At 37.4% G+C, this 25,699-nt stretch overlaps 1 protein-coding gene across 5 annotated transcripts; it reads right to left on the bottom strand.

Moving 5' to 3' along the window:
- Positions 1 to 1,166: 1,166 nt before the first annotated feature.
- nr2c2 (nuclear receptor subfamily 2, group C, member 2) lies at positions 1,167 to 25,422 on the bottom strand. 5 transcript variants are annotated; one of them, XM_077230311.1, is made up of 15 exons: positions 25,236 to 25,422; positions 23,431 to 23,555; positions 18,543 to 18,644; positions 18,224 to 18,310; positions 17,207 to 17,312; positions 15,558 to 15,737; positions 14,189 to 14,336; positions 13,847 to 13,934; positions 13,526 to 13,656; positions 11,444 to 11,618; positions 9,203 to 9,324; positions 8,776 to 8,915; positions 8,183 to 8,320; positions 8,005 to 8,110; positions 1,167 to 5,501 (listed from the first exon to the last, which is right to left on the bottom strand). In XM_077230311.1, exons 2-15 carry the CDS (start codon positions 23,494 to 23,496, stop codon positions 5,327 to 5,329), a joined length of 1,764 nt encoding a protein of 587 aa, XP_077086426.1. In that variant the 5' UTR covers positions 23,497 to 23,555; positions 25,236 to 25,422; the 3' UTR covers positions 1,167 to 5,326. The 5 variants fall into 5 exon arrangements, with proteins under 5 accessions (XP_077086426.1, XP_077086422.1, XP_077086421.1 ...); XM_077230307.1 differs by having other exon boundaries at positions 18,224 to 18,385; positions 25,236 to 25,413; XM_077230306.1 differs by having other exon boundaries at positions 8,183 to 8,323; positions 18,224 to 18,385; positions 25,236 to 25,407.
- Positions 25,423 to 25,699: the final 277 nt, after the last annotated feature.

Raw genomic sequence — 25,699 nt, forward strand, 5'->3', positions numbered from 1 at the left:
AAAACGCTATAGTTAATACCACTAAACAGACTCAAAATAGCCCCACACTAACACGCTAGCATAATGAGGGTCTCTACATGCAAACCGAAGCATTGAGAACTGGTGGTCCGTTGTTTCCGGAAGAAAGCACTGACTGCATAAGAAGCACTGAACGCAACAGAGAAAATAATAATTTCTTCCGGAAACAACGGACCATATGAGATTCCAAGTCACAACTCAGCTCACGTATCACGGCGTTCGTGGTTCGACTGGTCGAGACTGTTAGCCCTAGGTTCATTTTGCGCCAGAATTGTCCTTTAAATGGTCCTATGTGGATCCGCTTTAGCCCCGAATGATGTGTTAGGTTAATTCTAGTCAGGTTTTGGAATGTAATCCCCAATTTTCTTTGTGCACTTTATGTAACAGGCCTCTGAAGACCTTGTTTAGCTGGATCAGGTGTGTTTTATAGGTGTCCAGCCCTGTTCCTGGGGCCTCGTGTGACTGTCCAAATCATGAAACATCAACTTTCACAGGTGAACTCTAATCAAACTGTAGAAACATTTGAAAGATGATCCAGAGAAATGGGATACAACTTCAAATAAGATAAATTTCAAATGTCAAAGCAAAGGGTCTGACTCTTTTAAAGTCCGCCTCTAGTCAATAATTGTATCCCTTAAAACTCATCTTTGATCACCAAAATTACATTTTTTTCTCTGAATAAAAATCTTTATGCCTTGAAATATCTTGAATGTAACTCGACACCCTTGCCTCATTTAGTATTCGCGGTTCTATGAATATGCAAATGAGCCCCGCCTCCACTCACTCACTCACTCACTCACTCAGAGATCCACTCGCTGACGATCACACGTTGATCTGGTCTGTGTTTCCCGAAAGCATCGTTCTAACGAACATTCGCAAACAGCATCGCAGCGTTGTGTGTTTGAGCGACAGCTTTAATGGTGTGTTTTAAAGCATATTAAAAACACCACATAGACATATAAACAACATTAAAAGCTGGATTTTCACCACAGGGGGACTTTATAAAAACGGCAAAGTTATCACAAATCTTGGTTTTAGCTGTCACTTGTTTCGTGCGATGAACTGAACTCTAGATTAATATAAAACATTTAAGCGTAAGGTTTCAGCAAGGTTTTAAGGTCCCCCCCCCCCCCCCTCAAGCAACGACATTTAAACTCCACATCATATAGAATTTAATAAAATTCATGAGCTAGTTCATGCACAGCTTTTCTTATCGTCTCACAGATGAAAACAGAGAATTACACCATGGCATTACAACACCTAAAAACCAGTCACTGATGATTGAAATCAAAAACTTTAGGCATCTTAACATACATACACAGTTTTGTTCAAAACAACTGTATGCCAGTGCTAAAAGCATATAAAAAACGGGTCATGCTTTTCAAACAATAAATATTTTTTTGCTTTTGGACATAATCAATGAGACCCAAATGTGAAACAGACACCTCTCCTGTTATAGAGGTCAGAACCGAGCAGCTGCTATAAAGATTAATTTTGATATTGCTAATGATTAAAGTTGAGGTCAATGTTTGTAAACACATTTATAAAGTGAATACACTCTCTTTATTATAATTAATGGACACCAGAAGGCCAAAGTATACTTCACTTTTTACGCGTACGCGAAGATACAGTGCCGCGAATGTCATCATCAGGGGTTTGATTTATAAGCGTCGCACAAAAGAGCCGTACGCCACTTCACACGCATAAGTTATGCTTTATTAAAACAAACTTGACGGAAGAATGTGCACCTGTATGACACACACGAACATCAGGAGATGGGCAGTTTGGCGACACCGATGGTGATCTGAGGGACTGATGCAGGAAAACATCTTTAATATTCATCATGAGTCCTAATCATAAATACAGTGCATCTTCACAATAACAGACAGTTTAAAGAAAAATAAAGGAATGATTAAAACTGGTTTACATCTGATATACACATTTAGATTAAAGATCCCAGCCTCATTAATGGAATTAAGCATTTAAATTACATGAAATCATTACCAAGAAGTTACAAAAAAATTATATTCTAATAATAAATATAAGTATTTGTAGTGGATGCAACACTTTTATACACTTTTCCTGTGGCATGCGGTGTTAATGTTTGCTTAGCGCATGATAATAGCAAAGCTCGTGGTCTGAGAAAATATTTTCACGCAAATAATGATCAATAATGCACAATAAGGCCTATCTGTTTCCATTAACAATATAAAGCAATTAAAATACTGTTTGGCCAGTGGAAAAGATATGAATTTCGTGAATTCGTATACTATTTGACTTATTAATTCAAAAACAAGGCAAGGATAGGCTACTAAATGATTTTTAGCAATGTAAAGTCATGGCAAATCCATATCTCTTATTTTCCTAGTGTCTAGTACCGTTAAACATGGCCTCACGTGGATGAATATGCATATGCAAATGATATGCAGATGAGGATATGCATAGTAAAACAAGGCTTTAAAAGCTCCATATATGGTTATTTCGAGGATAGATTGTGGCACATGTCTTTTTCACTGACTGGGATTTATAAAGGGAATTTCGCACAGGTTTTGGCAAACTCTGCCAATTTTTGGTTTTTTAACTCTGAATATTTTTTGTCGGATGCCATTTTTGGCTTTCAGGCGCAGGTCCACTTTAAGTAAGAATCCTTCGCACAGTTTTATAAATGAGATCACAGAAGATTAAGCGCGTTAAGATTAAACCCGCAGGTCAAAAAAATAAAGAAATCACAAATTTTTTGTTGTTGTTGCAGTAACTAGTATATCCACAAGGTGGCAACCGAGCCCTGAGGGCGTCGATTCACAAGGTAATCAAAGAAAAACGGCACAAGCATAAACAGGACAGACCAGAACAAGTCACAGCGACAGTAGGCGCGTTTCCGTTACAGATTTGCGCAAAACTTTTGCGTTTTTTTCTAAATGTCGTTAGAAATTGCGAAATGACTGCGTTTCCATTAACAGATGATATGTGGCTAAAACTTCATTTTTTCCTCTCGCGAGAAGTCATTCCAAAAATCATAGCAACGGACGTTGGTGGGTTTATGTAACTAATATCTCAGTCACCGCACTGGCCATTATTATTAATCGAAGGATTAATAGGATCATTAACGGCAAGGACAGACCCGTATACTGTAAGCGGCACATATGAGGAGTTTCTGTGTGTTTCTCACTCATTTCTGCTTCGAGGTCTTGATTGTGGCATTTCTTTGAGGTTTAGAATCCAGTATTCCTGTAATAGGCTCTATGCACGATCGCTTCCACGTTTTGTCTCAGCCCGCCCAGTTACATCCGGTGCTGCGTTAGAAGCCGGGTTTGCCTTAGGTGGAGATAATGGCAAATTACACTCGCTGTTTACCAAAACTTCCTGCGGTTGACGTGAATGATGTTAACAACACTGTGAGGCAGTTAGCTGTCACACATAAGAGTAAGAAAGAGAAGGGCTTTAAATTATATATTTCGACCTACATCGACAACTTTGAGGGTGAGTATTCTCTCATATCGTGCGAAATCCGACTAGCGAATCAGTTTCTAAAATCGTTGTCTCCGTTTCTGAGAAAATGAATTTTATTAAAGTTGTGCCGCTATACACTTCGCGCTATGCGGAAGTAAAGACGCTGGCTGAGATCCTACCGGAAATACGTCAGCAGCGTTCGTGCATAGAGCGTATTCTTTTGCCTTTTATGAATTTAATAAATAACTCTGTCTCGTCTTCTGTCCAAACACACCGCGTCATCTACGTCAAGTGACTGTAAATGCCCAAAAACTGTTTCCATTGCAGTTTTGCGATAAATGGGAGTTCTTGCGAATTCAACGTGTTTCCATTGGGCGTATTTTAAATACGCAATTTCAATTTGCGCAATTTAAAGGGTAATGAAACGCGGCTCCTGACGAGAGATTGTGCGAAGAGGTTAGAAAGTTAGTACCCTTATTTCTACATCTCTAGCATGAAATAAAACAAAGATATGTACATGGGTTGTAACTCGTGGCGAGATATTGGGTACGCGTAAAAAAACGAAGTATACTTTTTGCTTTATTCAACAGCAATCACTTTATAGCAATGTTTTTTTTTTTTTACTTGATTTACAAGAGATGTATTTAGACTCAAACATGTTCAGAGTTCAGCCCAAAATGGTCTTGATGCATAAGCAAAGCATGCAAATGCAAAACCACCAGTTTAGTTAGTTAGTCTGTAGGTTTTCAAATACACAAAGCACATTTTGGGCAGATTTCACCTCACAAGTATATGGCGTTAATGGTTAAATATACATGCTTTACCATGTCACAGTGGGAGTGTGTGGTTTATCTTTTAATAGTTAGTTTGGACATAAAAAACAATGTGACTAACCAATAATGTGTCAGGCTAACATAGTCTGGAACTTCAAGTATATTTACTTATTCTTTTTAAGCTACTGATTTTAAACCCAAATAAATATAGCCTAGATGAATATAGTTCTGTTTCAGAAAAATCCTGTTAAATAAGTGCATGTCCATCGCTATAGACCGGGACAAAATGAGAAAGTCTATGTGCACAGATCTGCAAATTAAAGCATGTTAGTAATCTAATTGCATTAAACCATCATGGTTGTGCATATATTACATCGGAAACGAGAAACGACACCGTTTGTGCATGGCAGCAGCGGTCGAATGCTATAAAGATACAGATCATATATGTCATTTAATAACACGGATGATTTCTGAAATCATCTACATTTGTATGGACGTTTGAGTTGGACTCAGTGAAATAATAAATAAAGGATATTGAGGAGAAGCTGATTGTCATGACGGCAGAAGTGACAGTACAGAGCAATAATGAGCTTTGGGAAACAGAATATTCCCATTCATATCAATATCTGCATTACGATGGAGAAATATTAAACCAGATCTGAACTGTAAAGTGTGACCTAGATTCAGGGATCCAGAGAACTGTCTTGATGTCAACGGTTACATTCAATCGAGGATCGCGTCTTCCATGGGAAAGGATCGTTCAACAGCCCATTGCTGTAGATATTGTCTCATAAGTCATAAAAAAAATGGAAAATGTCATCTTGGATTGTATCCAGTGGAATCATCATGAAGTGCTCAACTGTTTTTAAATAATGGTTTAAAAAAAGAAAGGCATTTGTTTATTTTTTGAGGCAAATGTCCTGTCTTTGGAACTCAAAGTCCCATAATGCACCTTTCAGTGAACTACAACACAATATTTCTTGGGTCACACACTGAAAGGCTGTCGCAGCTCCTCTTGAGGTAGAGCTTGTTGGTCGGTTCGGTATAATGTGATATATGCGAGGGATGATGGGAGTTGTGTGTGATCACACAGCGAGGCCTGTCGTTTGGCTGTTGTAGTCTGCGGTCTCCATTTTAAGGATATATGGGATGATACTGTCGATCGGTACGTTGCCGATAAGGCCTGTAAAAAACAGCTCCTCGGTTATATTGGAACTCATCGACCGCAGCGCTGGCAATCGCAACAGGATTCGGGCCAACCTGCCACATCAATCAGCAGTTAATCAGAGCACATCAGACACTTAACAAACACCTACGGCTCAATACGTCTACATTCATCCGGATATATCGGAAAACGTGGTTTCGTTTCAAAACACACCGCTGCAAAACATGCTTTTCTTACTTTGTATTTTTGTCTTGTTTTCAGTCCAAATATCTAAACATTCTTAAATCAAGAAGCATTTGCTAGATAAAATGACATAGGAAATTATATCTTGTTTTCCCAAAAAATTAATTAAAATGATGCAAGTTTTTCCTTAAAATAGGCAAAATTATCTGCCAAAAAAAAACTTAATTCAAATGGAACAAAAATATATTTTTCTAAAGATAATCTATTTTTTTCTAAATAGATAACATGATGGAAAAAATATATAATTCAATTAATTTCAACTTTTTCTTTTTCATCCAGGGTACAAGGCCAGGGAGATGCTTGAAAGAAACATATATTTCCATTATAAATTAAATCATGATTATAAATAAAATAAATTTTTTTTTTTAAATACAATAAATAAAATGATCTGCCAATGGGGTAAGAAAAAAAAATGAATTCAAATATAAAACAAGATTATTTTTCTTGCCCCAATGGCAGATAATTTTGCCTATTTTAAGGAAAAACTCACATCATTTTTATTTATTTTTACCAGAAAACGAGATATAATTTCCTATGTCATTTTACTCATCTAGTAAATGCTTCTTGATTTAAGAATGTTTCGATATTTGGACTGGAAACAAGACAAAAATACGAAGTAAGAAAAGCATTTTTTGCAGTGTCACAGTACTTTTATAAATCATCTTACAGCTCATGTGTAAAACATAATAAAAACTCACTGAGATGATACGAGAGACTCAGACCAGACATAATAATCTTCTGCGATGATCATTTTATTAGCAACGATTCGAGTCGCGCTCAATCGCCACTCCACGTCTGGTCTACACTGCAAAAAACGCTTTTATCACTTTAGTATTTTTGTCCTGTTTCCAGTTCAAATATCAAAAAATACTTAAATCAAGATGCATTTACTAGATGAGTAAAAAGGCATAAGATATTATGTCCTGTTTTCCGGGGGAATTAATCACAATTGCGAGTAAATTCATCTTTGTTTGCAGGATTGTAATATGAAGATTGTATGAAGTAACATGTATCTAAAGCAACACTGTGAAAGTGAACAGCACATTGCAGTATAAATATATATCTATGGGTACAATATGCATCAAGTGACCAAATGCGTCTTCATTTTTACAGTCCACACTACAAACAACGTTTCAAATTTTTTTCCACTTTGTCCGGTCAAAAAGCTCAGTTTTCACAGAACAAAAATGCTGTCTCGGTGTGGACGAAAGGCTGAAACATAGAAAAAAATGTTACATTTCAAATATATCCGGATTTTGTAGACCCAGCCTATAAGAAATTAAACCTCAGCTCTGTGAACAGCAAATGAGGCATGTTTTCAGAAACCACATACAAAAATTATATTTGCAGCAGCGAAGAAAAATCATGATTAGATAAATAAACATAAAATAAGTCGATGGTCTGGAGAATTTAAAAGCAGTGAAGTTTAACTACACATTTACAGCTCCTGTAGGTGAGGTTTGCTTCACAGAAACTATACTTTATGGACTCTCATGTCCAAGAAGGTCTATAACACTTGAAGCTAGCATTCATTAGCATCTCAACAGCACTTTAAAGGAAACCACAGGACCTGTTATTATGGTTACAGATGCTAAATGATTATAAAGTGCATTCTAAATTCCCACTATCCATGTTTTTCCTTAAAACGGTTAAAGTGCCTCTATTGTGCATTTTCAGATATTATTTTTCATGTAGTGTGTAATAAAGTTATTGTCTCCTAAAAGAAGGAAGCGATTCTGAACTGCCTGAAACGAGTCGTCAGTAATTCATTCTCACTTCATGCTGAACCTGCTAGGTTTGTAACTAATTTGCATAATTACAGCCTATTGTCTTGATTGGCTGATCAGCGTCTCTTAGCTCCGCCCTCTAACACTAGTGTATCAGAGACTGGGAGAGTTTGGTTCGTGTTGTTCATGTCGAGAAGTCACTGTTTTCTGCTGACAAAGCAAATCCACTTTGATGAGATTGATACGGTAAAACCCACGCCATCGTTACTGTTCGTATCGCTGTGATCAAGAGCTGAGATACAGATATGATAATGAGCGTTTGCTTTCTGGCCAATAACAGCAGAGCAGCTCTCAGAGAGGCGGGGTTTAGAGAGACTGAATCCTTGATTGAACCCTTTCAGACACTGTGAGAGCTGATGCTACAACATATATTATAAGAAAATTAAAGTGTTTGACCTTGGATGCATGTAAACCTGTTATAGGAAACTCCAAAAACACATTAGGAGCATTTAAAACAGCATAACTGGGGCACTTTAACATCCCTGTGGTAACTGACAGCATGCCACAAATGCTGTTGATAGAGATAAGAGGCATTTCACCCAGAATATCACTCTAATATGGAGCAGACCTGTAGGTATCATCAGGATACGTCTTTTGCACATAATCCTGGAGCTCCATCTGCGCTTTTTCCTGGAACTTTTCAATCTGGCCACAGCTACTCAAACCTGGGTGATCTTGAGAAGAAACAGAGTTTATAAGTGTCTTACAAACGCTCAAGGGTTGTGTAAAGCTGTGAGCTCATGTACCCGCACTGAAGAGGACGATGGCTTTTAAGTAGGCGTATTCGTATCCGTCAGTCTGTAGCTTGGCCATGCTGTTGCAGAACTCCTGCAGCTTCCAGATGTGCTCCATCACTAGTTTAATGCGCTCACTCGATAGCTTGTCTACTGAGAGGAGAGCCGCTGTTAGTTCAGTTCCATCAACATATTAACTTATTCCTGCAATGCTCCTGACATCAGCCATTTTAGATACTGGAGATATTTTCATTATAGATGTTTCTTAAAGGTGCATTGTGTAATATTTCTGGGGATCTATTGACAGAAATGCAATATAAGATCCATAACTATGTTTTCAGTGGTGTATAAAGACCTTGCATAATGAACCGTTATGTTTTTATTAGCTTAGAATGAGACATTTATATCTCCATAACCGCGGGCGCACCCTTCTGTGGAGGTCGACATATTGTGTGGTCAATAATTCTTAATTCAGGCGCTTACCACGCGCTCATAATTAAAGGCCCTACATTTGAAATAACAGTAGACAAGCTTTTAATTCACTTTGCACTTTTTGACCTATGCAAGCCAGAAAATAATTGTAATTTTGTATGTTTGAACCATACCGTCCTGGATACTGGACTGCAGATGATTGACGATGGCAGCGAGAATAGCGGACAAACTCATGATCTGAGCGCACTGACCCAGACCCAGAATAAACAACTCATTCCAGCATGCTCGTACCAGAGCCGTGTTACACTCCTGCCTACACACACACACACACACACACACACACACACACAGAGAGAGAGAGAGAGTGTAAATGTATTTCAATTTAAGTAATGTCATAATATTTTCTTCTATTATTTTGACGTGTTTTATTATTATTCTATGTATTCCCAGCTTTGGCAATATTGTATTATTTACAGTCATGCCAAAAAAGCAATTTTAAATTGAATTGAATGGAGAGAGAGAAATGGCATACTTTTCTATTTCTTTCATACTTTCTAGCACGCACAAGTATAAAGATGACCTCTGCAATATAAATCTCACCCGAGAGCAAGGAATGCTGGGATAGAGCGCGCCCAGTGCATGGAGAGGAAGAGCAGGCGTGACGCAGACTCACAGATGTAATGCACATTCAGACACTCAGGCATCGGGCTTGGCATCGTCAACTACAGAGAGAGAGAGAACGATCAAACACACTCCACAAGAACATGTTCCTTTCATCCTTTACAAAAGCAAACGGGGATTTTTATCTTAGAATATCAAAAGCTGCAATTAAGAAACTTTATATTTTCACACATGCCTTATCAAGTCGAGCCATTCTTATTTATTGATGTAGCGCTTTATAAAATACAGCTTTACATTATAAAGAACAAGAGTCAATGTTGCATTATATAATAAATTAATACGTTTATTTATAATTACAAATTCAACAACTATAAATCAGCTGAACAGAAGAGAACATAGGGTCGTTATTCAGCTCTATTCAATTATTCTGTATTTATATAATTTACTGAATTAATAATAATTGTCTTTTAAAGCACCCAATATTATATCATAATTATTACTATATTAACTTAACCAATATCAATATTCTTAACCACACTTTATGCCTAATTATTCTGTAACACATGCATTATTAAACTCAACATAAAATGGCATTCAAAACCCATTTTGTGACATTTATTTAAATAAACGATGTAGAAAAAGACATGATTTGAATCCATCAGGATTTGACAGGACGGTGAAAAGAGGATCAGTGGGGAAAAGGAGTCAGATATGAACGTGAATTTGCAGTGGATTGTGGAAGATTAATGTGACGTGTGACACTTCATCAACCTCAACTTTATTACATTAATGCTAACCAACTAAATAAGAGCATTGGAAAGTTTTTATGATGGCTGCATTATAATCTACAAAAACAGCATAAAACAATCGCTACATGACGATTTGGTTAGAATTACCCTACAGGAGTCAGGGGAAAATAACTGTTGTTTACAATTTTGATGAAGGATTATGATTTTGATCGAAGGATCTTGATGTTTCTGAAGGTTTTTCTGAAGGTAAATTTAAGACTTTTTAAAGACCATGTTAAAAGGTCTTTTTTAACCTTTAATGTTTCCTTAACGAGAGGATAGAGTTTCCTTTATTTAGAGGTTTCTTTAGAGTTTCCTCTCTAAAGATAGAGAAAATAGAGTTTCCTTTAATGATTTTAAGGAAATGTTTTTAAAATTTTAAAATTTAAGGGAACAATACGTCAACATGTAAATGTCTAAGGGAGAAACACAATGATTTATATTAGCAGCACTTCAGAGTTTGATATCCTTTTTTTTATTTTATTTTTTTTTATTAATTTGACAAAAAGAGTGTCTTGAATCGCTCTGCTCTCGAACGCTAGAAAATAGAAATAACTTTTCCTGAAGCTTCTGATTATAATGCACAAAAGTGATGCTCTTCTTCTCAGTATTTCTTGTTTTCCAGTGCAAATGTCTAAAGATTCTCAAATCAAGATACATTTACTGGAGATACACACCGACATCAAATATGAAGTCTTGTTTTCGGTGAAACTGATCAAAATGAAGTGAGTTTATGATTAAAACAAGAACACATATCAGTAAATGGGCTCTGCTTAATTCAAAGGGTGACAGATATTTGTTCTTGTTTTAAACATAAACTGAAAGAGTTTTTCAAGACTTCCTTTAACATTTGCTTCTCAAGTGCATGTATCTCGATTTAAAGATGTTTAGATGTTTGTATTGGAAAACAGGACAAAAATACAGAGGAAGATACTTATTTTTTATATGCATGCAACATTTAATGCCACGATTTTATGACTTTCTGCTCTGAGTCATGACCTTTTTAAGGCCCTAATTTTTGCATGAGGGTCTATTAAGACTTTTTAAGACCTGCATAAAGTGTACTGATGGATTGAAGATCTGAAACATGTTCTGAGAAAGTAGTTTTTATAACACTTTAGACATTCTACTATTAACTATAAATAATTTTGCACCTACATGTCAACTAGCAGTCATTAGAGTTATACAGTAGTAGTCTGCTTAATATCTGCTAACTCTTTATTCTGATGCTCCTCAACAGACTTTCTACTGACTAATACTAACTTTGCAAGTACAACCCTAACCTAATAGTCTACTAATACTCCTTTGGGAGTAGTTGACATGTAGTTGGAAAGTTATTAAGATGTATGATGTAAGATGAATCGAAATGAAGTGTAACCTTTTTTAAATTTAATTTCGACAGTAAAAGAGTGTGAGAATGCTGTGTACACACCTTGAAGCTGACGTGCGTGTCTGTAAGCAGAGGTCCCTCGACTTCTATGAGCGGTGTGATCTGGTCCCTGCTGATCACCTGTATTGTAGCTCCGCCCCCTCCGTCCACCTGCGACAAGCTCCGCCCCTCCGCCACATCACTGGGGTTCAGGGCTTTAGCCAGCGTGTCGAAGGCACTGCAACACCAAACACATCACACTCAGGAAATGCATTTTCACCTTGTTTTAATGGTACAGTTAGAAATGAGCTCTTAGGAATACAACATCAGTCCATAAACATAGAAGGACAAAAAGAGCAAAGGAATGGCAAAGGAACTGGAGTAAGCGTGTATAAAAAAAAAACGTAATGGTAAAATTGTGTGTGAACATTTTGAGTAAACACTGATTATTCATTTTGCACAGCAAAAAAGGCTTTTCTTGCTTAGTATTTTTGTCTTGTTTCCACAAATACTTTAAACATTCTTAAATCAATAAGCATTTACCTGATAAGTAAAATGAAATAAGAAATTAAATCTTGATTTCTAAAAAAAAAAGGCCAAATTAAGTGATAGAGTTGGGGTAGACTGTGTACAGTTGAGACACCTTAAATAACTTGCGTGTGCAGCATGCACATGTTGTGATATTTGCTGTGCACATGTGTATTAGTGTCCTCTTTGATTGTGGGAAATTTGAACAATTGACGCATCTCCGATCCGAAGATATCAGCAAAAGTTTTTTTTTTCTAAGACTTTCACTTCACCATGCACACTCCAACAATGAACATCTTATTATCCTTATGTGACTGTTAAACGTAACTGGTGTCATCACAAACGTTATTCTGTGCCCTCAAAACTGGCATATTGCATGATATTGTGTCATGCAAGGACACTGCAAAATCTAGAGAAATGTGCGAGGTGGCCAGCGGGGTAAGTTGAGACACACGTGTAGAGTTATATTAGGAAATGCGCTGTTTAGTTGTTCAGTGTTATGATAACAGGTTAAACGTCGTAATTAGCAAGCATAGGACGCAAATGAAATAAAATTTGATATTTGTGATATTTAAACTGTGTATTATTAATGAATATATTAATATTGTTCCTGGTTTATACATTTTAACCAAGTAAACAAGTAAAATGAAATAAGAAATTAAATCTTGATTTCAAAAAAAAAAAAAGGCCAAATTAAGTGAGTTTTTGCTTAAAGGGACATTGTGTGGGAATTTCTCCCATCTAGTGGTGAAACTGTATTTTGTATTTAAACGAATTGTGCTTTCCAGTGCATTGTTTTTTCAAATTCGTGTTGCATCTACGGTAGCTGTTATGTACCAAAAAGCTATGACAGGATGTCTTCTAATAGCACTTCGTCGAGTTTTCCTTCGGGTGAACAATTTTGTTATTTCAAACAAACTGCAACTTGACACAACGTACAAACGAATGTTACAGTATGAATAATAACAGTGCAATGCAGCCTTTTAAACTTGCTCTGCTCCTCTGTTTCTGCTGCTTTCAGTCACGTGACGCTGGCTCTGAACGAAAACGCCTTGTGGAAACGCGTTGGTCTAGTACTTTTTGTCCCTCTCTGCTACTATAGTTTTTCAAGATGGCGGAACGACATGGACGCCTCCGTGGACCTACCCGTCACATGTATATAAAAGATAATAAATTCTTCGTTTACGAGGATAAGTCAGATAATTGGCGGAGGTATTTGTACACCATTGAGGACATATTTATTAATAAAAATATTGATTTTAGCTAATAAAATACCTAAAAAACTACACATTGTCCCTTTAAAATAAGCAAAATTATCTGGCAATGGGGTAAGAAAAATAATCTTAATTCAAATGGAAAACAAGATTATTTTTCTCACTCCATTGCCAGATAATTTGGCTTATTTTAAGGGAAAACTCACTTTTGACTTTTTAATGGGAAAACAAGATCTAGTAAATGCTTCTTGATTTAAGAATGTTTGATATTTGTACTGGAAACAAGACAAAAATACTAAGCAAGAAAAGCATTTTTTTGCAGTGTGAGGTGACATTTCTTTGACTAATACACCTCTTAACGGTGTAAACACATACACATGTATTGTTTGCATTACTAACACACCGTGTGATTTCACTGGGTGAATCCTCCAGCTGAGCGTCTGGCGATTCTCCGTTACTAAGCGAGTCGTTCAGGTTTGCTAATGACGAAACCACATTAGCCAGCGTCCCCAGATCACCCTGTCCTGACTCCACCTGATCAACAAATCATTTATATTTCAGCATGAAAAACAAAACATTAAGAATGTTTATAACATGTAAAATTATAATAAAAGAAAAGAAAATTTCCACAGCAATAAAAACCCCAAGGTTTGCTTGGACTGGACTACACACAACCCAAAAGAAAAGACAGACAGACACAGAGAACTCATGTAGATGTTTTTACTCTGTCTGTTGCTAATAGTAAAGTGCCATCCGCCTGTATTAAAGGTTGTTGGATATTGACAAGCATCCCAGAATCCAACAGCCTGGACCTGCACAGAGGATTAAATCATGATCAAAACATGTATTCATTTAGCAGAAAGTGGCTAAAATCGACTAAGATTTGTGCCCGAGAAGTACTCTAGTAAGTAGTCAAATGAAATAAATACACGTACTGAAGTACTACATTAAATCCCTCATTCTAATTTGAACGATCTTCATGCAAGCTTTGTTTTGAAGCTAAACCTCTGCTTTAAGCTAGGTGTATCGCATGCAAATTGTTAGTAATTGTGAATGCAGGTCTCACCGTGAAGCGTCTTTCTCAGAGATGAAGGTTGGCGTTGCGATGAGGGGACTTCGCAGGTCTTTCCTGATGTAGATTTTCTCTGTGGACGCTGCACAGTTGCCCGGTTTTTCTCTGGGAAGATCGATGGGTTTCCTCTCACTCTGTACAGCTATGAGAGTAACATATAACAAACACACTGTCAGAAGATTCAGGCACTAAAATCATTTCACTGAGCAATTAAGATAATATAGGATAAGATAAGATAATAATTATGAAACATTCAAAGGAGCCACAATCTACACATTTGTGCCATTTATTTTTGCCCTGGAGTCCACTTGAAGAGGTCCCATTATGCTTTTTCTCCATGTTCATCTGTCTTCAAATTTCTGCAAAGTTGCAAAGCATGATATAGTTCTTCTCTATATCAGTGTCAGTGTTTCTGAACTCCTGAGTTTCTTCCTGGGAACGAACACGTCACAATATCTGATGTCACATGACATCAGAAAAGCCTTTTCAATTACAACATTTAAAACCAGGCTCAAAACTCACCTCTTTATATTGGCCTTCCCTGTGTTTTAGATTGTCTAACCCTGTTGTGTCTGTAATTAACTGTTTGTCTCTTGATGTTGTCTTAGCGTAGATCACTGATCTGTAAGTGTATTTATTTTATTTTATTTTAATTATTCTGTGGTTATTGAGCTATGTACAGCACATTGGTCAGTGCGAGCTGTGTTTAAATGTGCTATAAAAATACATTTTACAAACTTACTTATAATTCATGCGCAGAATAAAGGGGCGGGGCCTGGTTGAGTTAGTTAGTAGTGTGTTAAACTGGTGGTTATGGTAAGGGGCGGGACTTTTCCCAAACACACTCAAAGCGCTCAACCAATCACAACACACTGCTCCAGCCGACCAATCAGAGCACAGTGTGCTTTTCAGAAGGAGGGGCTTCATAGAGACAGGAAGTAAACAGAGCGTTACTGACAGGCTGGGAAGAGAGGAGCTGCAACAATGGAGAATATGAGGAAAATAATCAACCTATTCTAGTTGAGGCCAAAAACAAAACCAAGACTTTGAAAAGGGACATAATAGGTCCTCTTTAAAATGTATTCTTGCATCATTTATTTCTTCACGATAACAATACCCTCGAAAAAAACTCCAAGACTGTGAAGTACTATGCTTGTTTGTGGGAATGTTTGTTTGTGTAGTATCATAGTCATCAAACACAGTCAGTTACTGTACATCAATGTTTGTCTCACATTTCTGTAAACATGGGCCAGTTCTGAGAACGGTTCACAGATCCCTCAGATGAGCTCCAGCATAATTTTGATGGTTAAGGGGTGTAAAAAAACACATGATCATGTGGTCTGAATTGGATTTAAACACTCACACTCCATCTTCATGCCCATCTCCAAGCACTTCCGGAGACGGCAGAACTGGCAGCGGTTGCGATGGTGTTTGTTGACCACACAGTCCTGGCTGCTGCGACAGCTGTATGTCAAACTCTTGCGCACACTTCGCTTGAAGAAGCCTTTACAGCCTTCACAGCTGACTGCCCCGTAATGCCGCCCTTCAAATACACAAACCCGCAGAGATGAAACATATGAATGAAGGTTTTGAGTTTTGTGTGTGTTTTAAGTTTCACGGAAAATGGACTGGAGTAAGGGTGTATAAAAAAATCTTAATGTTGAAGATATATATATATATATATATATATTAAAACAATTAAGGTGATAACTTGTTGAATAACGTGTTTTTTTTGTGTGTTTTTTGAAAATTAAGTAATAAAACATACATAACGTTTGTTTTATGTTCTTCCAGGGAAAAGAATTACTGTAATTTAGAATGTTACAAATCAGAAAGTGACATCAATGTAAAAAAAAACAATCAAACATCATATACATACATAATATAATCCAAAACTCACATGTAAAAACAGTGTTTGGCCTTGTTTACAGCTGGTATTAAGATGTGTTTGGTCGATCGGATCAGAAGTGGACGACTTTAAATACTGGAGTAAACGGCTCTAAAACGCTTCGAGCTCGTCCAGTTTCCTCACTTCCAGAGTTAGTTGAAAACACATTCGACCGGATTGCTTTCGTACTGTAAACGCTCATGTGATCGAATGTGTTCAAACAGCCACTAAAGCCCGTCTTCTCTCCGTCTACTGATCTAATGCGGCAACATTATGGGAAGAGCGATAGCCAGACGGGATTTAAACTCTGTCGACTGAAGACTCAAGTTTGGTTTGAAGATGAAAAACATATCAAGCACAATGTTCTCTCTCCATTCCTGATGTCTAACACACACTCACAGCGTTCGGCTGATCTCGCGTCTGTCAGAGCAGAAACTGAAGCTGATGTGTGTTTCTCCGTGTGTTTCTGTCGTCTCCGGTCGCGTTCATATGTAAATTATATGAGCTTATTTCATCCATTAGATCGTAAGATCTGAAAAGCCCAAACATTTACTCACCCATAGATCCTCCCCTCGAAGAAAATCAGGACAGAAGTGTTTGAAAGTGGACAGAAGAGACGGATTAAAACACCAGCTGTGAACGGGAATGTGTCTCTCGTCTACTTGTGATCCGTTCAACCAAAATTTATCTTTATACCAGCTTTATAAACAGGGACATAGTTATGGTCAAATTAATCTGTAAACTAGAAGATCCAGGTAAACAAAAGCACCTGAGGAAGAGTAGGGTTTCTAACTCCTTTCCCCTGATCCCATATTCCCTTAATATTTGATTAAAACTGTGTTGCTTCCTTGTTTTGCCACTAAATCGTCGGCAGATGACAATAAGCCAATAAGATTATAACTGGCCTAGGCTGCGTTTTCCCAAAAGCATTATAAGCAATAAGTACATCATAGAAACCATTGGCACTTATGGTCTTTACAATCTATTTAGGCTTGCAATGCAGGAAAAAGCAAATTCAGCATGCATGTCTGCGGGTGCAGTGTGAGAATGAGACTAATATAATGAAGCTCTCTCATATGTAATGTTGTGTAATGTGGCATTATTTACATTGAATGTGTTTGTACCTGAGGCTTTATCTCCACACACCAGGCAGTACTCTATAGGCTGGGCTCGACTCATGTCTGCCCCTTTACCCAGAAGCCTCTCCACTGACACTGCATCTGTCACAAACTACCAGAAAAGGCAGAAGGTATTCATATTCGTCATTCGGTGGCTCTGAATTGTCAAAACACAATTCAAAATGCTTGCTACGGATGTGAAAAATGCAAATCAAACCTGATCTGATAACCAAATTACCTGATCCGAGTTTCGGAGGCATTGTGCATACGTGATTGACATAACATGAGGTCGTATATATATTTTAACGTGCGAAAATTTCGGACTCAGTGTGTAAGGACCTTTACTTACTACCATTCAGGGTTAGGGTTTTCACAGCAAGGTTAGACACCCATACATCGACCCAGGGCAACATGCATTTTAACATGCTGGTAGGGAAACTTAAATCACAATCTACTGTCAGAAATGGGAAATGCATCCCGTCTGGCCAGAAGCGGTGATATATAACGGGGAGGAAAAATAAATGACCAGATAATCAAAACGTGTTAGTGTCTATTTACATTAATCATTTATGATTAAAAGTGACAGTAAATAAATGTATAATGTTCCTCAAGATTATATTTCAAATAATCGTGTTCTTTTGAACTTTCTGTTCATCAAAGAATCTTGTTTGTTTCTTGAATCTTGAAACTGTTTTCAACATTGATAATAATAATGAATGTTTCTTGAGCAGCAAATCATCATATTATAGTGATTTCTGAAGGATCATGTGACACTGAAGACTGGAGTAATGATGCTTTGATCACAGGAATAAATTGCATTTTAAAATATATTAAAATAAAAAAAGAGTCATTTTAAATTGTCAGAATATTTAACAATAGAACTGTTTCAGTCTTGGTGAGCAGACGAGACTTCTTTTAAAAACATTAAAAATCTCAACGATCCAAAACTTTTGACTGGTAGTGTAGTAAAAATAAATGTGCCCACAGTTGAAGAAACACTCATGCATTTGTGTGACTTCATACCTGTATCCGTCCGGGCACCAGACTGTCGGCAGTGGCAAAGATGAGCTGTTTGGCGCGAGTACTCTCCGGGGATGCCAGGATAAACTGCTGTTTGGGAACAGTGTTCGAGTCCAGTGCCGTCACTATCTGAATCTTTTGACCCGTCTGCTGGTCAGTGACTATCTGTGGGAGAGGAAGTGTGTGTGTGTGTGTGTGAATGTCTATGTGCCATCATCTATGACAAAGCATGCATGATGTGTGTGTGTGTGTGTGTGTGTGTGTGTGTGTGTGTGTGTGTGTGTGTGTGTGTGTGTGTGTGTGTGTGTGTGTGTGTGTGTACCTGTATTCTCTGCGGGGTCGTGATGGAGGGGTCAGTGGAGATGATCTGAATGCGCTGAGGAGAGTTGCTCATCACTGAGCTGTCTGACGGAGACGACTGTACCTGCAACACACACACACACACACACACACACACACACTACATTCATCTTCATCTAAGAGTCAAAGATAGTGTGTTTTCATGGTAACTAAGTGGTTCGCTTCAACAAAACAATTGAAACATAAAACTTATTTTCATGTGCTTGCTAAATTAAAGGCATTCATCAAAGACAGTTTGAGCACAGATAATGAGAACGAAATATTTCCCACTGTTGTCAGTACATGTTAAAATGAATGGCTCAAAATTTTTACATTATTGGCATCCGTCAAGCACTATTGTTAACTCCAGTGAGCGGGTATATTATCACACAAAATCACTTTCCCAAACATTTTCATTCACAGTTCCACACCGTGCGATTTATAATTTATAATAGTCCTTTACGATTGTTTCTTGTCCGACTGTACGAACATGATCATCGCTGTAAGTCATGTCACACTGTAAGATCTCAGCTGTCATTAATGTCAGACTGTAATAACTAACGCACGCAAGAAAACTCGTCTGGAGTTTTACATCCTCAATCAACGACATGTTCGGTAATGTGAGCTTCATTACACGCGGGATTGAAATGGTACAAAGAAATCTCTAATGTTCATTTTGGTCACGGCTTGTCTTGAAAAACGGTGTTCGTAGGAGAATCAGTGCAGGACTGAGAGTCAAATCTCCTGACACCGCCAGAACTTCATCAGAGGTCAAATCTGATCGCAACGCTCATTAATCGGCCGTCGGTGAACACGTCAAACTAGCGATCAAAGACTTCAGATTTTAACCAAGGATCAGAGCAATCTCTTAGGATTTGCAAAATTTGTCGCAGACGGCCAAATCGTGGCCAGAATCACACAGTGTGCACCGACAGACAGACAATATTTAACCCTTTATGGTATAGAGTTGCAATATGGCAATTAATTTCTACTCATTTCCTTGCAATTACCCGTATTGATTTTAAACATATAAATTACTCTTATTTTAACATATCAAGCTGTATGGAACTGCACCATCATATATATGTGATTTAATTACCCAATATATGCCCTCTCGATCTCTCATCTCTGCCAACTCTTTTCTCCTTCTTGCAGACTACAGACTACGGGTGAAAGAGCCTTCTCTGTGGTGGTGGTGGTGGGATGCACTTCCTTTAACTGCTAGGAATGCCCCAACATTAAGAAGTTTTAAGAAACAGTTAAAAACCCATGTGTTTGTGTCTTAATTGGTGACACTGGATGTATTCTACCTGTTGTTGCTTTGTTATGTTTTCTACTTTTGTACTGTAGGCTACTTGTTGTAGCGCTTTGGGTATAAGAAAAGCGCAATATAAATAAAATGTACAATATATTGCACTATGGGAATTAAAAGGATAGCCCTTAAAGTAGCCAATGATGTGCTGTTTTTATGTCACATGACAATTGAATGTCCCTCCAAAACCGTTTTTCCCTCTGTCACCCTCACTCCCGTTGAAGTGCTCTATTAACCTCATTAACATCTCTTCTCATGGGAGATTTTTTGCAGCATCTTTGATAAGTAAATTAGATGTTTTTATTCACAAATCAACTTTGTCTAACACAGTTTTACTGTAAATTGAGAAAATATCAATGCTTCCACAGTACCACAGTGGAATTGCTGTAATGTATTTCCCCATTGGGATTTTTTTAGATAGAAGCCTCAACAATATGATTGCAGTTATTTATTTATTTGAAGTGTTGATTGTAGTATAGCTGTATTCATGTATAAATAACAAACTGATTTCTTCTTTTCAGAAAATGAATACAGCAGTATTTTACGTAAAGGCCAATAGGAAGAGTGCAGAGTTAGCTCTTCCATGTAATGAGTGAGGATGAGTTGGCCAAATGATAGGGAATGATAGGGATTAAATGATAGGGATATATATTTATGAATGTAAAAAGTCTACAAAGTCTCAAAGCGTATGACAGATGAAGTGATTTTCATCCACAAAAAAACAAGCTGAATTTCCTGAATAAGTCGTCAGTAGTTCCAAACTTATTCCTTATTCCAATTCCTGTTGAACCTGCGTAGGTTTGTAGATAATTTGCATAATCATAGCCTATGGTCGTCATTGGCAGAACAGAGTCTCTTAGCTCCGCCCTCTAACACTAGTGTATCCGAGACTGGAAGAGTTTGGTTCGTGTTGTTCATGTCGAGAAGACGCTGTTTTCTGCTGACAAAGCAAATCCACTGATGAGATTGATACGGTAAAACCCACGCCATCGTTAGTGTTCGTATCACTGTGATCAAGAGCTGTGATTCAGATTTAATAATGAGCGTTTGCTTTCTGACCAATCAGAGCAGTGCAGCTCTCAGAGAGGCGGGGTTTAGAGAGACTGAATTCTGATTGAACGGTTTCAGACACTGTGAGAAAAGAGCTGATGCTGCAGTGGATATTATGAGAACTGTTTTTTTGTATGTTTTTTGACATTGGATGCATGTAAGCCTATTGAAGGAGACTCCAAAACAACATTAGGAACCTGTAAAATAGCATAAAGGGGGCGCTTTAAATCTCTCCTTGTTCTAACCAGTACTATTTCAGAACTTTGTATTGTTCGTGTTTCTTGTGTTTTTTCAGAAACAGTATCTGTGAAGAGTTTCATTCAAGTTTCAGGCGCCATCACGGCACAAAGATGCACTTATCAGAATTAAAAATGATTTGCTCCTATCATCTGACCACGGCTCTCCATGTCTCTCTTTATCTTCCTTTATAGTGCTTTTAGAACTTAGTGTTGACTTTGACACTATAAACCAATGACATTTTCTTGGATAGGCTCAAGAATTACGTTGCATTTGTGGGCAGATATTAGCATGGTTGAGGTCTTAACTATCCAATCACAACTAGTTTGTTAGTGACGAGATCAAAACGGGGGCAAACACAAGTATGAGTGCCACAGGGCTCTGTATTCGGTCCTATACTTTTCTCCTTGTATGTGCTTTAGTGCAGGACATTTTTAATCAATCATAACTAACATCCCTTTTTTCTTGCAGGATTAACATTTCTCTGTTTTTGAAAACTAAATGAATTCTGACAATATAGGTATGAATTACTGAAAACAAGACAGTTGTCTAAGATTACTTTAATTCACTATTACTACACAAGTTCAATAAATAAACTTTTCAAATGGTTAAAATTTTATCAGCAAGAGTGCTTACTAGAGCCAACAAATACGATTGTATCAACCCAATTTTATCATCACTTCATTTTAAAATTCTTCTCATGAACATAATGTCAGGTTTGGGTGAAGGGATGAGACGAGCACTCAAGATGCAGAACAACGGGCTTTTATTTTTTATAAAAAATTACAAAAACTACCCCGTGGGGTAAAACAGGACCGGTCAGCTTGACTTGGCAGGACAAGACTTGGTAGCAGGAGACGACATGGCTTCAGGGATCAAGACACAAGGAATGTATGACAACGCACTGGCACAGGACTGCAAACACAAGGAGAATAAATAGGGCAGCAAACGAAGCAGGTAACGAAGGAGGACAGGTGGGGCAAATTAATCAGTAGTTAGATAACAAGAAGGGCACGATTACACAATGCGTGTGACGTCGCGGTCGGCTGGAGTGAATGCAGAAACACACACTGAGTGAGCATTGGTCATCAGCGTGAATGCTGCGAAAAACACACACAACACATCTAAAAATGGGAAAGAGCTTATTTGAGATTAACTGTACAAGTAGATTAGTATATTAGGTATATATGATAGATAGGTATGATTTTACAGACTGCCGAAAGATACAAAACAGAGAAGCAAATGGATTGCTGCCATTCACAGAAACAACTGGATCCAGGCAGAGAAAGGTGTATTGCAGATTTTATTTTGTGTCAATTTGCTGAATTTGGGGTAAAATTGATACATATTGTTACAACTCATCAATTAAATATTTACCATCGTATATTCTGCATAATTGAATGTTTTTAATAAATACAGACAAAAAAACAAAAATTTTTAGGACTGTACGATATGATGATATAGCATTTATATAAGTGATCACATTGGATTTAAATCTACCTATATTGTATTTATATAAAGTGTTCACAGACAAATTTTCCCCGGCGCTGAAATCCGGCACATATAAATGTCAGGAAACAAGATTCATGTCAATATCCACGGATCACTGGATCTTTGGTAAGTTGTGAGGAACACAATATCGAGTTTTAGTTTAAACTGATAATCGTTTGTTTTACTGTTTTCGCAGTTTCCCCTATTAAATCCAGTCACGCAGCCGCTCTTCTGCCACTCAGTCCGGCTGAGGGAGTGTGTTCTGGCAGGAAAGTGACGTCAATGCAAACCCTCTATAAACTGGCATATAGAAACAAACATGACAAGCCAAGTGCTCGAACAAAACATGACACGAACATGCAGCCAATGAGAGCACTCGCCGACTGAGAGTCATGCAAAACAAAACAAGAAAGCACGTGGCCGAATTGACAATAAAGCTCCTCAATACTTAAATGACCTTGCACAACATCACATTCACAATGGTCGTAAATCATCCTAGAATATCAAAATTCACAAAGAAGTAGGCCTCCTTTTTAAGTATAACCTAAAGACCTATTTTGTTTAGTCAAGCATACACCTAATAAATTAATTTATACCTCACAGCTCATGGTTATGCTTCATTATTGAGGTCCATTGGAACCACTCATTCCATTCCCATCCAAACCGAGTTAAACTAAGTGAATGGCATCTACACCAATAGTGTGTTTGCAGTCCTTCCTGTAATAGAGGACCAACTGCTGCTGATTCTGGGTGGACACTACATCTAGTACCCGTCACTCACCTCTGAAACCTGCTCATTGGTCAATATCTGATGAGCCAGCACCTCCATATTGGTTGTCATGGTCATGTGAGGTCATTAGAAGTGTCTGATTGGACCAGTTCTGCATCTGCCAACAACACCTCCACCTATGTGCCAATCAAATATTGATTATGAAGCATAGGCCAGCCAATATGTTTCACAAGCACAACATAATATCAAATACTTTATAATGGATAGTAAATGTCTGCATTATTCCGAACGATTTTATAGGTGGTTTGATCTAGGCAGGGGAAAAAACAGTTCACAGGTTTAATTCCAGCACAGATATACTCATCGTCCTGAAAGAAAGAAAACGTGTGTGTATCAGTATCAGTTGGCTATATATGATCCGTGCATTAGGCTATATCTTAAAGTGACAGCAGCCTAATATTCCTGCTGCTTATGTTTTTAATTCTGCAAAAAATCACTCACTGCTCTTGACTGAATAATTAATAACGATTCACCTATATTTAATTTATACAGTGAAGTATTCAATTTCTCTACCTAATCTGAACTCTGTTAGAAAAACCTGAAAAGCAGTGTTTATTTCATTTCCATCTTTGTTCTATTGAGTTTATCTGTGCTTTTGCTTGTAGTTTGATTATTTGTTCTTAATTGATTACAGGCTTACTGGACTTTAATAGTGTTTGAAATTAAAATTGTATATTATACTTGTGTATAATTTTTTATTTTGCATTGTTCTTGCATTCCATGTCTGGTGAGCAAAATAAAAAAATGACTAGCCAATTGCGACTTGCTCATCAGTGTGTCCATAGAGGGTTGCAGTTTATAACATTTTGCGGGGAAAAAAGTCAGAATTGTCAGATAAAAAGTGAAATTTAGGCTACCTTTTTTATTTTTATCCCATGGCAAAAAGAAGCTTCCACACAACTGATCATATTTTCTTTTATTACATGCAGTAATTGCCTACTTTATCTAGAAACCATGTTGTATTTAGAATGTTGTTGGATGACAAAAAAAAGCTGAATTTTTTAAACAATGCAATGTTAATTCTGGATAAATTCTTTATCAATTAATGTAAGTGTATAAAAGACAAAAAACTAATTTCTTTGTATTTAAAAGTGGTGTAGATGTTTTTCGTCATTTTTTATTTAATTATTTGTGTGCCTTGCTTTAAGTGGTCTCCTTCTACACTTACAAATGTCATTATAAATATATATTTCTTGTATGTTCAATAAAAAAGCGCCGTACCGCCTCATAGCGGAAGTCATGTTCAAAACACAAAACAAAATGGAGATTCTGGCGCGAGGCCAAGAAAAGAAACACAACATAAAGGCTTGGTTAAACGTCCGTTAGAAGAATTAATACTCAAAACATTCGTTATTCCTCATGGCAGCAATACTCATGTCAAGTCAGACAAATCGACCAAAATTAATGAACACTGAGGCGAAATCCTCCCACTGAAGGACCCGCGGTGGCAAAGGTAAAAGGGTCGAGTTCATATGTTAGCTCTCATGCTAACCAGCTAATACTAAAAATGTATTAACCATATACAAATAATTGATTTAATTATACTTGTATACAGCAGTTGATGTAGAAAACGTGGAATATACCGGGCGATCTAAAGCATACTATGCTCGGTTTGGGCTTTTATCGTTAAATAAACACACCAGCTCGATTATTGACATCTCGGGTGAGTTTTGAGAACAGCTCAGGCCTGTTTCTCTGCAGCCACACAACAAGCTGCACAAATGGGGTTATTATGTATTTCACGCGAACGTTTTTACCAACCATTGTACGACATGCAGAAATGAAAAGCTGCTTACCTGTGATATGAACAGACGTGTTTTTTTATGCCCTCGCGTTTATTGCACATTATTTGTTATTGTTTTTACTCCAGTGAAAGGTCATAGTTCGTGACCCCGTTTGCCAGCGTGCGAGAGTTTCTTTCTCGGGCGCGTTCACGTGCGTCTGGAGCAAGGCGCCGCTGACGTCATCGTGTCTGTCTTCAACACGAGCGCGGATTGGTTGCTTGTTTTAGACACTTTATTCACTAAGATTTGACGTTGGATAACATGTGAAATATAGCATGTGACTTTTTTATTCCTACGGCGATCTTAAGTTAATTATGGGCTTCTGTTTTTCTTTTAATGCTTCTTGTAAAAAACAAACGGGCTTCTTGACCCTGATTAACATTGCACTATTTCTTTCTGCCTCCACACAAGTAATACATTATTCAGAACAACATTGAATCTTATGTTTAAAAATCATAATGAATATATTTCCAGCT

This window comes from Siphateles boraxobius, unplaced genomic scaffold, assembly GCF_051911475.1.
Source record: "Siphateles boraxobius isolate OS27281-9 unplaced genomic scaffold, OSU_SipBor_1 141, whole genome shotgun sequence".
NCBI lineage: Eukaryota > Metazoa > Chordata > Actinopteri > Cypriniformes > Leuciscidae > Siphateles > Siphateles boraxobius.

What these genes read in the sequence shown, in the direction of transcription:
- nr2c2 (XM_077230306.1), bottom strand. Translation starts at nt 23,496, where the DNA reads ATGACCATGACAACCAATATGGAGGTGCTGGCTCATCAGATATTGACC. An exon ending in TACTATTAGCAACAGACAGA is followed by an intron (nt 13,657 to 13,846) that starts GTAAAAACATCT and finishes TTTGTTGATCAG; the next exon opens with GTGGAGTCAGGACAGGGTGA. An exon ending in CATCGTCCTCTTCAGTGCGG is followed by an intron (nt 8,111 to 8,182) that starts GTACATGAGCTC and finishes TTTCTTCTCAAG; the next exon opens with ATCACCCAGGTTTGAGTAGC.